Source organism: Arachis ipaensis, chromosome B1 (assembly GCF_059453495.1).
Source record: "Arachis ipaensis isolate K30076 ecotype BB chromosome B1, ASM5945349v1, whole genome shotgun sequence".
Classification (NCBI taxonomy): domain Eukaryota; kingdom Viridiplantae; phylum Streptophyta; class Magnoliopsida; order Fabales; family Fabaceae; genus Arachis; species Arachis ipaensis.
Window position 1 is genome coordinate 21,987,181 of NC_142436.1, and position 14,565 is coordinate 22,001,745.

General features: G+C 31.2%; 1 protein-coding gene and 1 pseudogene across 2 annotated transcripts; one reads left to right on the forward strand and one right to left on the reverse strand.

The window, feature by feature from the left end:
• The first annotated feature begins 5,805 nt into the window (after positions 1-5,805).
• Positions 5,806-6,725, forward strand: LOC148575935 (uncharacterized; annotated as a pseudogene).
• A 3,245-nt stretch (positions 6,726-9,970) lies between these two features.
• Positions 9,971-13,326, reverse strand: LOC107627201 (FAD-dependent oxidoreductase family protein). 2 transcript variants are annotated; one of them, XM_088501238.1, is made up of 3 exons: positions 12,402-13,326; positions 10,833-11,473; positions 9,971-10,582 (listed from the first exon to the last, which is right to left on the reverse strand). In XM_088501238.1, exons 1-2 carry the CDS (start codon positions 13,276-13,278, stop codon positions 11,097-11,099), a joined length of 1,254 nt encoding a protein of 417 aa, XP_088357364.1. In that variant the 5' UTR covers positions 13,279-13,326; the 3' UTR covers positions 9,971-10,582; positions 10,833-11,096. The 2 variants fall into 2 exon arrangements, with proteins under 2 accessions (XP_088357364.1, XP_088357363.1); XM_088501237.1 differs by having other exon boundaries at positions 9,971-10,597; positions 12,402-13,292.
• Between the last annotated feature and the right edge of the window lie 1,239 nt (positions 13,327-14,565).

The following is a 14,565-nucleotide window of genomic DNA, read 5'->3' on the forward strand; positions in this document are numbered from 1 at the left end:
CCCTTGCTCTTGCTTGCTTGTTGGATAAGTTAACCCGTGGAATCTGGAAGCCCTTTCTTGAAATTTTGCCATGTTTGCTCAGCAACCAAGTAATTTTAATTTTTCACCGGTATAGGTGTGTTGTACGTACACGAACTCACGAACAAAGAGACACAAGATTAATTATTATTAAATTAACCCAGAATAGTCTAAGGAAATTATATATATATATATATATATATAGGGGGGGTGCAAAATGACCTATTGAAATATTAAAACAAGAATATAATAAAAAATATTAGAAAACTAATACTTTTTATTAATATTAACCAACATTTTTGGTCAATCTCTTATTTTTATGCTATTAGAATTTAGAGTTTAAAATTTGAGTTTCATTTAAAGATTTGTTGTTTGTCAATGAATTGCTACATACATAAAAAATTATTCAAATTTTTAATACTTGTTTAAGTGGCTTTGTAAACTAACTACCAAACTAATTCAAGTTAAATTTTAAAATTTAGTATTTAAAGATTAGAGTTTAAAATGGCCAAATATTGATAAAAAAATTAATAAATTTTGTTTGTCAATTAATATTCGAAAGGTTGGTTTATTAGAAGCATAAGTATGTATGCATTTTGCCAACGTGCATTATCTTATTAATTATATTTGATTTTATATTACTATAAAAGTTGTTTATAACTTTTCATTATATATATATATATATATATATATATATATATATATATATATGGAAGTATTATTTTTTTATTTTGTACCTTTATTTAAATTTTGATGGATTTGTAAATACCAATATACAATTTTTTTCCATTGTTATTATAGGGTGTCATATCCTTCCACACACTAATTATTAAAAAGGGTGGAATAATATAAATTTGAGTCGGTTATATATGAAATAGAATATATCTAGAATCAAAGAAGAAAAATGGTGAAGGTTAGAAAACTTAGAAAGAAAGCAAAATAATATGAGTTGAAGGGAGAGTGGATAAAGGTGGTTTCAGCAGTTGAGCTTCGGTAAGTGGAGTCGACCCCGTGAAAGGGAAGGCATTGGCATATGACTTGGTCCAAATTAAAGTCTTTAAAATGTTTATTTAATCATTAAACAATGTGGCTGCTCCTGTACACCAGGCTGACTAAGGTTTGTTTGTCACTGGCATTTTGTCTTGCGTTTTGTCTATCCCATAATTTTAGATTTGTACAACTTGATCCACACATGCATGCATAATCTAAGTTGAAAATATACCCATATACTCATACTTTAATTAATCACATATCACAAGTAGAACTTTTTTTTCTTTTCCAAAAATGCTAGGGAATTAAGAGGGTATCAATAAAAAATTAGCTAACTATTTTTGGGTGAATTTAAAATTTTTATATGAATGGTGTTTATACTAAGTATTAGGATGTTTCTTCTATTAAGTATCATAATATTTCTTTTTCATATTAAATAGATGTTCTTTTATATATTTTATAAACTTTTTTATATACTAAGAATCGAGATTGTTGAAAGTTCCGTGATCTCCACCTCTATTTCTCCAACGTATCATTCATAATTTTAATTTGGGATGAGAAACAATTAATATCAAATATTATAAATTAAAAATAAATAAAATTGATTAAATATAATTATAAACTAATTAAATTATTTACTTTTTAACTGATTAACTCTTACTTTCATGTACTTTTCCCTTTCTTAATATTGGGCTTCCATTGATGTTATGGTGTAATTCACTAAAATGAGAGTTGTGAGAGTTGCTAAGGCGCACCAGAAAAAGTCAATGATGTTTTTCATTTTCTAATTTTTTAATTAAAAAAAATCAAAAACCTCAAAATGTTATTGACATTTTTCATCTTCCAATTTTTAAAAAAATTGATCACATGCAAAACGACTTGCCGTTTTGTGGAGTAAAAATTTTTAATCATTTTTTTTAATGAAAACAGTACTGCCGTTTTGTATTTAATAAATTTAAAAAATATTTTTATAAACAAAATATAGATAAAGTTTTGTGTCTTCTAAAAAATAAAAAATATCCCATAGCAGAAAAAAACTCACATACACTCAAATATTGGGCACATTATACAGGTTGTTACAATATAAAAAAAAAAAAATCAGCCATTACAAGTAGAATAATAGATAGGTATATGTCTTTAACTAATTATATTATTGCAAAGAAAATCAATTAATTCAATATTATATCTGTCTGTCTATACATATATATAATTTGCAATCTTTAAAACTTATAAATTAAAAAGTAATACTATATGCAATAAAATTTATCATTTTTTTTATCAATATTTATTCGACAAAAATATTTTTATATGCAATATACGGTGTTGATTAAACTTTAAATCCTAAACTTTAATCATAAATACTAAATACTAAATTTTAAATCTTAATACTATTAAAATAAGGTGTTGATCCAAACTTTTGACTAATATTAATAAAAAATATTCACTCTCTAATACTTTTTTTAAATTAAATACTTCCTCAACTTTAAAATATTTGTAGCTTTATAATTTTTGGTACCTCAATAACTCAATCTTATTACCTAGAACCAATTGATATACATCACATTTCAAATGTGCCAAAATCTAAAAATTCCTATTTATTCTTTAAAAATTTATAAGAAATTCTCGTTGTATATGACATAATAAAGTGAATAATGAGTGCAATGAGTTAGAGCTTAATTGGCCTATTTTCAATAAAAAAAAAAAAAAAAAGTGAATAACGAGTAACCTTATGTGGTTAATTAGTGGCAATATGGCCTACTAGTAATTAACAATGACTCCTTACAACTACTAGAATTCCGACACAAATGCTTACACATGAAGACAGCACATGGCAGATACTACTGGCCTTGCATAGGAATAATATTAATACTAATGAGTATTATGGAAGTCATCACTTCATTAATCACCCCCTTGGAATAGCAATTGTTAACTTTCAGATTTATTCATTCGGTTTGTTAATTTAATTTGATTTATTATTTGGGGCCTTGGACTATAGTTGTTTGTCACGATTCAAGAAAATGATATGCTCATATCATCAGGAAAATACTCAAAATAGTAACCCTTTAACGAACTCCGATTTGCCTTCGTACGTATTAGTAGTTCAATTTCTACAATTTTAAAATTGGAAGTATTGATTTGTATATATATATAGCAATGTAAGAGAAGATGAAAGATTTTTTTAGGATAATACTACAATATTAACATAATTTATTGTTTTTTTTTTTCAATAATTAATTCATAATATTTAAAAATATAAGTTACAAATATAAAGTCAAATTGTGAGATTAAAGGTGTTAGACTAATGACTAAAAATATTAGTTAATATAAATTAAAATTACTGATTTTTGAATTTTTATTTTAATATTTATTAATATTAAAATATAAGTTTAATTTTTAAACCTATTTTTAATCCATTTTTTAATATTTAAAATATTATGAATAATTTTTTATATTAAAAATTAGTAATACATATTATTTTTAAAATAATATTAAATAATCAATAAAATTAAATTTATTATTTTTAGTCAATAATTAATTATTAATATTTAAAAGTGTGAATTAAAAATATATTATTAAATTATTAGAATAAAAAATTAGATTAATAATTAAAAATAATAAATTTTAATAATTTTTGAATATTTCTCTTATTTTTAAACTAGGTCACCATTTTTTTCACCAAAATACAGATAGACGCGATACATTGGATAAAGTACGAACAAAGTCTTCGTGCATCATTATAGGCAGTCAACCATCGTAACGAAACATTTTAAAATCAGAATGCTGGCAAGTGGCAACGGAAGCCCTTTAGGATTACGTCATTCTAGTTTTTTATTTTCTTTTAGAAAATGATATTAAGTAACCATTTATTTTTAATTTCCCCAAATAAGTACTTATTTAATTATTTATCATATATATGTTGTTCAACCTTCAACGCATGTCCAATTAATCATGATGAATATTGAAGACTGTACGACCACGTCACCACGTAAGTAAATAAATAAAAGCATGAAATAATGTATAATATTTTTTAAAAAATGTATTATTGTACATACAATAATAATGCACATTAGTTAAATATAATCCATAAATAATTTAATATAAAATAATCAAAATACAGATTCATTCAACACCATACTTGATACCCACATGACACCTAACCTCGTATAGAAAACTATCATTTTGCAATTTATTGAATTCACACTCACTAACTAAAACTTCTACGTGTATTGGGAAAAGCTATATATTATTAAAGTCAAAATGTAGTATAGTTGCATTATATTTAGAGTATAGATACACAAATTAATTAAATTTTTTTCCTGATGATAAGAACATTTTTAATATTTAATTTTAATTTTATTTAATTTTAAATTTTATACAATATCACATAAGTATAAGTATTGGTGGGATTATATATATTATAAAATTAATTTAAAATTTAACGTAAAATTTGTCACTCCAATATTTAGTTTTATTTTAATTTAAACTCCAATATTTAGTTTTATTTTAATTTAATAACGTTATATAACAAGATTATAATGTTTATTTAATGGGTCTAATGAATATATAAATGACAGTATTTTACTGATTTTTTTTTAAAATGATACATTATCTCCTTACTACTATAAAGTACGAATGCTTTGTTTAGTTGTCGTGTTGGTATGTTGGATACATTTCGGACACAACGCACAAAGACACTCATTTGAAACGTGTGTCTCCCGGGTCCAAACGTGTCCTGTCCAAAATACCAAAAAAATACCCGAACACGACCCAATAGTGATTCTGATTTGAAATTTTCACTTCAGTTTTACTTTTACAAGAGGTGAAGCCCAAACTTTTCAACTCCACCCCAGACCCATCTCTGACTCCACATCCACTCACCCTCTCCTTACTGTCGGTCTGCTGCCACCTCCAGTCGTCGCCGCCACCTCCAGTCGTCGCTGCCATGGGTGTTTGTTGTCCCTCTCCATACTCACTCACTATCAATCTCAGCATCTCCTCTTCACTGCTGCCACTTCCGCGATGCTCATCGTCACTACTCACTGCCGTTCCTCGCCTCTCTGGTCGCCACTTCTGATGTGCTTGTCGTCGTTGCTCCCTTGCTAGCTGTTGTGTTCGCCAGTTCTCCAGTCGCCACTTTCGTTGTGCTTGTCGTCGCTGCTCCTGTACTCTTCCGCCGTGCTCTTCTGCATCCTCCATTTCAAGTAAGGGAGAATGTTTATTTTTTCATTAATTGATTTCTCGTTTTGTATTTCTATTTTGCTCTGACCTCTGTGCTTCTCTTTGGTTCTGATTTATTTTGACATTTTTGTGCTTCTATTTGATTCTGGACTTCTATTTTATTCTGTGAATCTCTTTGATTTTGTTTTGTTTTGTGCTTTTGGAATTAGATATTGTTAGAGATTTCTTTCAAAATCTCTAACTGCTATGATAAGATTAGAAAGACACATAAAAAACACAACAGAAAAGAAAACCAAATTGATTGTTAATTTGTTTTTTAGCATATATACTAAGAAACTATTTGTTTCACTCAACTTTTCATTCATATCTGGTAACAAATGCATGTTTATATTTGGTAGTATATTAGTATTATATAACAATTTATATTTGGTAGTATACTAGTATTATATAATAATTTTTTTTGTTCTATTTTGTCTCTATGTTTTTTTTTTGTTCTGTTTTGCTTAAGAATGAAATTGTGAAAGAATAATTTTAGCTCTTAAATTATTGTAGAATTGTGAGAGACGAGTTCAGGAAGTGCTTAAAATAATTCTAAAAAAAGTGTTTTGATAACTCTTTATGAAAATTTGTAACAAAGAAGATAAAATTAAAGGTGGTAGAAATCTTGAATTTCAATGTAAATTTTGCAAAGTTTTATTCAATGGTTCTTATACTAGAGTAAGAGCACACTTATTGAAGATTTCAGGAAAAGAAATTAGATTTTGTGCAAAAATTACATTTACAAAGCTTGAAGAACTTAAGAAATTTGGTAGTGAAAGTACATTGTTGCATAAAAGTAAAAAGCCTAAGTCAATTCCTCTTCCATTCTTATCTAATGCAAATGTACTTGATTCAAGAAAAAGAAGAATTACTAGGCCTTTAGAAAAAGCTTTTAATGTGAATGCAAGAGAGACTTTAGATTTACATATTGCAAGAATATTTTTTTCATTAGGATTACCTTTTTATCTAGCAAAAAATTTGTATTTTGTCAACACTTTTTCTTATGCTGCTAATAATTATATTGATGGTTATATTCTTTCTGGGTATAATAAATTGAGGACAACTTTGCTTGAGAAAGAGAAGTAACATGTAGAGAGAATGTTAGAGCCTACCAAAAATTTATGGAGTGGAAAGGGAATGAACATTATAAGTGATGGATGGAATGATCCCAAAGGAGGTCTCTTCTTAATTTTATGGTTATGACTGAAAGTGGGCTTATGTTTTTAAAAGCTATAGATTATTTAGATGAGATCAAAGACACGGATTATGTAGCAAAGCAAATAAGAGATGTGGTAAAAGAATTCGGTCTCTCAAATGTAGTGTAGATTGTGACTGATAATGCGCCAATTTGTAAAGTGGTTGGTTTATTGATTAAAGCTGAATTTTCATCTGTTTATTAAACTCCTTGTGTTGTTCATACTCTCAAACTTACTTTAAAGGACATTTGTATAGCTAAGAATACAGAGAAGAATAATTTTGTTTATAAAAAATGCTCATAGATTACTCAAATTACTGAAGATGCTTCTTTTATAAAAAACTTCATTGTTAATCATCATATGAGGTTATATATTTTCAATGAATTTAATACATTAAAGCTGGTTAAAGTTGCTCCTATTCAATTTGTTTCTACTATTGTGATGCTCAAAAAATTTAGGTTGTTAAAGCAAGGACTCAAACAGATAGTTATAAGTGAGAAGTGATATTCATACAATGAAGATAATATTGGCAAAGCTGAGTTTGTTACAGAAAAAATTTTGAGTAAAAATTGGTGGCAAAAAATTGATTATATTCTTACTTTCACAACTCTTATTTATGATATTTTAAGAAGTACAGACATGAATGCACCTACTCTTTGTTTGGTTCATGAGATGTGCGATTCAATGATCAAAAAGGTAGAAAGAGCTATATATCTCTATGAAAGAAAAGATGAACAAGAGTCATCGTTCTTCTACAATGTTGCGAACTCAATATTAGTTCAAAAATGGACAAAAAGTATCACACCTCTTCATTGTTTAGCACATTCATTGTATCCAAGGTAACTCTTTACATTTATAGTTTATAACTTATATTTATAAGTGAAGATAATTGAACTATTACTAATTTATGCTTAACCACTAATTATATAAGTATTATAGCCACCAATAGTTAAGAGAAGATCCTACACGAGTTTCTTCTTATCAAGATATTGATATCACTAATGAGAGAGTTAAATACTTGAAGAGGTATTTTTCTGATGAATAAGAGAGGAGAAAGGTAAACATTGAATTTGCAAGTTTTTCTAATGGTAGAGGTGTCTTTGATGATTATGACTCCTTGATTGATAGAGGCATAGTCAATGCAAAATTTTGGTGGCTAATTCATGGTGGTAAAGCAAAACTTCTTCAACCAATTGCTCTTACGCTACTAGGGCAACCATCTTCATCCTCTTATTGTAAAAGGAATTGGAGTACTTATTTTTTTGTCCATTCCTTAAAAAGAAACAAGTTGAAGCCTAAACGCGTAGAAAATTTAGTATTTGTGCACACTAATCTTCGTATTCTTTCAAGAAAAAGTCTGCAATATAATAAATGAGAAACTATGATGTGGGATATTGCTGGAGGTGCGTTTTTACCAATTGATGAGGAAAATGGTGTTCTTGAAGTTACTCACCTTTCTCTTAATGAATCAAAGTTGAAAAGAGTGACTTTTTCTAATGATGAAGATATCAACCATATGTAATGGAGAAATAGTATGAATTTAGATAACTTTTTTTGTGTACATGTATGTACAAAACTCTTACTAACTCTATTAAGACATAGAAGTTTATGATTTTATCTTTTGAATACCTATATACTTTAGAAAGAAATGCATATCATATGGTTGTTTTTGAAAATACTTATTGGCTTAATATTAATGAATATATTATATTTTTAATATATGTGTGTCCCCGTATCCGTCAACTTTTAGAATTCGCGTGTCGCTGTGTCGTGTCTCGTGTTTGTGTCTGTGCTTCATAGCGTTACTGATACCAATATCATTTCAAATATTGTATCCAAAGCAAGTTTCAATTTTAAATCAGTTCAGTTACTACAAAAATCAAAACTGATACCCAAAAAGTATTCCATTGAAGCTGCTCTAAGGACTTATATTAAAAATAACTTATAAATAAGTAATTTTTTATTTGAAAAGTTATCATAGAGGTACTTATTTTAAAGTTGTGTAATAAATATGAGTGATAAAATAGTCAAAAATATTTTAAAAATTTCAAAATCCATTTTAAAAATTCCAAAATCATTTCTAATTATTTTAAAATTCATTTTAAAAATTCTAAAATTTTAAAAATTTAAAAATTGTTATAAAAATTAATAATAAAAAAACCTAAAACATACCGAAACGAAACATCCAAAACCTAATAAAAAAGAGATCTAGAACTATTTTAAAAATTTTAAAACCTAACAAAACAAAACATAAAAATTTATAATAAAAAAACACATCCAAAACATACCAAAAAGAAACATCAAAAACCTAATAAAAAAGAGATTCAGAATTATTTTAAAAATTTCAAAACAAAACATCCAAAAAACATTGGAAAAAGAACGTCTTAAAACTAGGCAAGAAACATCTAAACTATGAAAAAATATCCAATACCAAAAAAAGAAGAAACATCTAAGACATGAGAAAAAGAAACAATCAAAACTTCGAAAAAAGAAATATCCAAAACTAGTAGAAAGAATAATCCAAAATCAAGAAGAAGAAGGAAAAGTGATGCGGCCAAAGCACAGCGTTTGGATGTCGCAGGGCATGGTGTCCTTCTTCCTCATTGGCCGTTCCGTGGCGAGTCTTGGCGTGCAGCAACACCAACGGCGTGCGGCAACCCTTGGCGTTTGGACACGCATTCGTGCGCTTACAAGGGAGCTACGTTAGCGGAGGTAGGGACGGTGCTGTTGCGTCGGAGGAAGAAGGAAGGTGCTGTGCGGCACTACTGCGTCGGAGGAGAGAAGGCACAGCGGGGTGATAAGCGGCGCATTGTTCGCGAGGAGATGGCGCTGCTACGGTGGACCAAGGGAGGACGATGTTATGGTAGAGGAGAAAGGGCACTATTGTGGCAGAGGAGAGAGGGTGCAGCGTAGGTGATCGACGGCATGCCGTTTGTGAGGAGGAAACAACGCAGATGCAAGTGGCAGACGCAGTGGAAGGGGAGGACACAGGGGCAAGGGATAAGAACTCGCGATGGAGATCGTGACTTCGAGAGAAGAGTGATTGGAGCGAGAGGACATAGGAGTTGATGTTGGATGACACGTGTTTCTAAACCTAATCCTAATTTTTCGAATTTCATACTTGGGTGATGTTTGTGGTGTGGCTAAACTTCATGCAATCTTACAATTTAGTGAATTTATAATCCCAAAAGGTGTGAAACATTGAAGGCGTGAGAGCCTAGGTTTCTGTGCAATAAAAGCCAGGATGTATACTGGAGACGAAGCAATGGAGAATCAAATCTAGTGTGCGGCGTGATGAACCTGGAAATCAAAGCATAAGGAGTAGGGGTGGCAATGAGTAGGGTAGAGTAAGGTTTAGATTCAACCCTAATCCTACCCACGAGTTGAAATTTTTATATAAACTCAACTCTACCCTATCCCGCAGGTTGAAAATATCTCAACCCTAACCCTACCTGCTCTTAACGCGCAGGTACTCGATCTTATCCGCAGATTACCAAAAAAATGTAACATTATTATATAACTTGATGATAATTTAAAATAGAACTGACTTTTATGTGTAAAAAACATATTAAATTATCAATTAATGATCTCTTCTCAATGGCTAAGAATCTTTTGCATTTAGTAAGAGATCTTTGGTACAACATTTACTTAAAACATATATATATATATATATATATATATATATATATATATATAAGGTGCGGGTTAGTCGGGTAGGATTGAGACTCAACCCACACTCTACCCGACTCGCACGAGAACCCTACTCGCTGCGAATCGGGTTGGCAACCCTACCCGACCGAGTTGAATCAGATTGGATACCCGCAGGTAAGGTGCATGTTGCCATCCCTAGTAAGGAGTAGCATCGTACGGATTACAAGATGGGAGCTAGGCGCTGGGTCCAGTCTTTGGAGCAGCTTCGTTGGGCCTCGCAGTAGTTCTGTTTGTTTTGTGGTTTGCTTGCAAACCCCGACCAAAAAACAATCATGCTCTCTAAGGCATTTTAGGCGTTGAAGCCTAACTGATTTGTTTACCCTGCCATTCTGCCATCACTGAAATGCTACTAACCGCATTATACACTCACTTCCCTTCATTTGTCTTCCACTAAGTGAAGCTTAGCTCGAGTACAATGATGCCACATGGTTCAACGGATTTTCTAATCCCTGAAATCACAGCAACTTTTCACTATTTCATTATACCTTACAGTTTATATTTACATTAGCACAGCACATATTTGATTAAAAACCTTTCTATACAGCTTATTCCTTTTCCATAGAATTCCTTCTCTTGAATCGGTACACAAACTTGTATCAATTGATAAACTATCATTTGATAAGTGATAACATATAAGAGGATCTTGCAATCAATTATTTTTAGTATACAATCTGAATATAACAAGAACATAGAACATACCTGAATCCATGTTCATGAGTTGTTTCATTTCCCTCCAAATTCCCTCTCGGTGTTCATAGTTTTTCCCCTCACACAACTGTGTTCTTAAAAATATCCTTACATCAGGCACATGGAAATATACATTGCATTATCGCAAATTACAGAATTAATCACAAAAACAGTGATGTGAATATGAAGAAGGGTTAAATGAGTTGAGGAAGAAACAGGACCTTTAATTGTCACAACACAAATTTAATTGTCACAACACAAATGATCTTTAGAAAACTACACCTTCCCACGGCCAAGAAATCTAGCAGGACTAAAGTTTTTAAGATCAACGATGGTGGAATTCCCATCAATTACAAGCTCAGCCATGGCAGCACCAGTAGCAGGTCCATTCAAAATACCCCAGCAACTGTGCCCTGTCGCCACAAAGCAACCCTTCACTCCTGGAACCTCCCCAATCACCGGAATGCCATCATCGGTGCACGGCAAGAAGCACGCTTGCTCTGCCTTCACACGGGCCCCTCCTTCACCCAGATGGCTTGACACGGTCTTCGCCACCCTCTTCAGCATCTCAATTGACTCCTCCTTACCCCTAATCTCCTCAGGGTCATCTGCTACCTCTTCCTCGGCTGACATCCCACAAACATACACCTCCCCTGCCGTAAAACAAAACCAATAAATCATGAACTATGCTCACATAAAATATATTTTATAAAATATTACATTATTATGTAAATGTGTAAATAAAATTAGTTATTAGTTAGTTGTAACTACACAATTCAGTTGTGTATAAACTTAACCCCTCAATTCAATAAATGAATAAACTGTACCAAGGTCTAGGCTTCTAACATTATAAAAATGAGAAGAATAAATTTATAATTGAACAAAAGGACGAGTTTATATACAAAAGTGTGTGAGATTGCCAAAGTATTGAATATCCTAATAATCCATATCAGCCAAACTATCTAATTTGTCAGCAATATCTATGTAGCCAGTGTGGAACTGGAAACTCTTCTTTCTGCCTGTTTCATCTTGATTCCAGTTCCTTGTTGATGGGTCAAGATTAACGTAGACCCCCGTGAGCCTTGCTATTTTTGTTACTGCATCATTGCAGCTAAATTAAGCATTGTAATCAGACACGGTTGTTTGGTGAAGTATTTCTTTCTAGTTGCTACGTAGTCAACTGAGAAATGCTATGTAAACAATGAATTGTAACAATTATACTTGACAACTACCCCAAAAGCAACAGAGATATTTTAAACTTGTCGGGTGAGGTCCATAATACACCTTTCTCTCAGTTTTACTTTAGATTTCATGCATAGTAATTGCTAACTTCTATTTATTTGTGCAACTAAAAAATAGCACCAAATGGTGAATTTGCAAAACAGCTACCTCGGAGGCTGTGAAGTATGTGAAATGGCTTCAGTCTTGGAATGAACTTCGTCATCTTATTAGCTTAGACATGAAACCAGCCAATTAATTTCGCTTTTCTTTGTTTCTTCCTTTTTTTGCTTCTTTCGTTCATTTTTAGTCACAAAAATAAAGTCTGAATTTTGGTGTACATAGTTACAAATAATAGCATACCTGTGGGACGAGGGTAGACTTCTGGGTCAATAGCTTTTCCACCTCTTGAAGGGTAATAACTAAGAAATAGTGCGTGAGGGGTTATGGAATTGGGTTCTCTAGGCTCCAAAACAATGCTATGTGCCTTAAGACCATAAACTCTACACAATGAAGACAAAACCTCCAATTTCCCAGACCAAGGACCCAACGCCAAAACCACCGAGTCGCATTCAATAACTCGTCCTCCTTCAAGCACAACCGATCCAACTCGGCCCCCAACTAACTCTAACCGTTCCAACTTCCCAATAACAACCTGAGCCCCATGGTCCTTAACTGCCCTAGCTATTAGCGTGCGCGTAAACAGTTGCGGGTGCACCTGCGCCGTCGTTTCGGGGGTTCCAATCGTTCTTGGACTCCGAATTGGTCCGTCGATCCATGAGGGAACAGTTGAGGATTTGGAAGGGGTGGAAGAAGAGGGAGGGTTGCTATCTGATTCTGTTACGGTGAGGCTGAGAGTAGTTAGGGGTCGGTAACCGTAGGATTGGGGACCGTTGAGCTCGGCGGAGAGTGAACGGTGGAGATTGAAGCTAGCGCGGGCGAGTGATTCGACGGGCCCTCCGTCGCACCAATCGAGGGCGAGGAATCCGCCGGCTTTTCCGGAGGCGGCGCACGCCACGTCGGATTTCTCGATGAGAGTGACGGCGGCGCCCTTCTTGGCGAGGAAGTAGGCGGTGCAGACACCAATGACTCCGCCACCGCAGACGACAACTCGCTTGGGATTCTGATCCATGGGCTGACGTGACGGTAAGGGAATTGTATTGGCGGAGGAAGTGATGGAAATAGTGGTTGTGTGGAATAGAGTGAGCATTGAAGCTCGAGAGGTCACTGCTAGATTCATCACTGCTCGGCTTCTTCGCTGTGTGACACGTGGCCATTAAATGCTATTGCGTGGTTAAAAAAAATTAGGAATATAAATTCTCTAAATTAAGAGAAATAAAAAACACTAATGTCAATAAAATTTATTGTTTTCGACTTTTTTGGTAGTATTTTAGATTTTTAGTTCTTAATTTAATTTATTTAGTCTAGAGTCTATATTTCTAAATATTAATCATTAATTATAGATAAAAAATAATAAATTTTATTAATTTTTTAAAAATATTAAATAAAGTGATATTGTGATAACGTGAACAATCAACTACAGTTAAATTTATAATTCTTATAGTAGGAGAGTTTTACTATTTTAATATAAGAATAATTATTTTTTATTTTTGATACTTTATCAAATTATTATTTAAAAAATTGATCCAAAAAATAGAATTTTTGATAAATATAATAAATTTAATTGAATAAACTAAGTCAATTTTTTATTCAATATTAATTAATTTTTTAAATTAATTTTATAAATTTTGAATTTTAAATTATTAATTTTAATTATTTTAAAAATAAAACCTTTTTAATTAAAAAAATTTAATTAATATTAACTAATTAAAATATACTTTTTATATTTATTCTCAAAAATATCAATTTCTCTATATATCTATATATTATTTTGATATTATTATTTTAAAAAAAATTGAAAATTTTATTAATTAGAATTAATTTAAATATCTAATTATAAAAATAATAAATATATTTTTATACAAAAGAATATTCGATACACAGATGGGATTATTGAAAAAATATTTGTTAAGTTTTTTTTTTTTTTTTTAGAAGAGTTTTTGTTTGGTTTTGTTGTAACAAGCTAAAGAACAGAGTGGGAGAAAGCTAGAAGCCCTTTTGGTTTCTTAACATACTTGCTCGAGCTTAGGTCCATTACAGTCAGATCTGGACCAGAGATCTTATTAAATAAATTTTGGGCTTAAAAACTTATAGCAAAACTTAGGGTGTTAAATATTATTGTGGTTAATTACCAAAAAAACATTATTATGTGGTTAACCCAAAAAAGAATTTATTATGTGAGCAGTTGAGCGGTTGAAGAGACAATAAAAAGTCGATGAGAAGAATTTTTTTAAATAAATAAATTAATTGTAATATTTACTAATATATGAAATTATTCTTCTGTCATTTACAGTGTAAATGAAAAATTAAAAAGCGTATATGCTTTATAGCATAATAAGACACATGGTATTTGCACAAACAAAGTATGAGCAAAATCTCCTCGTTTGATAAGATGAAACAAACAAAC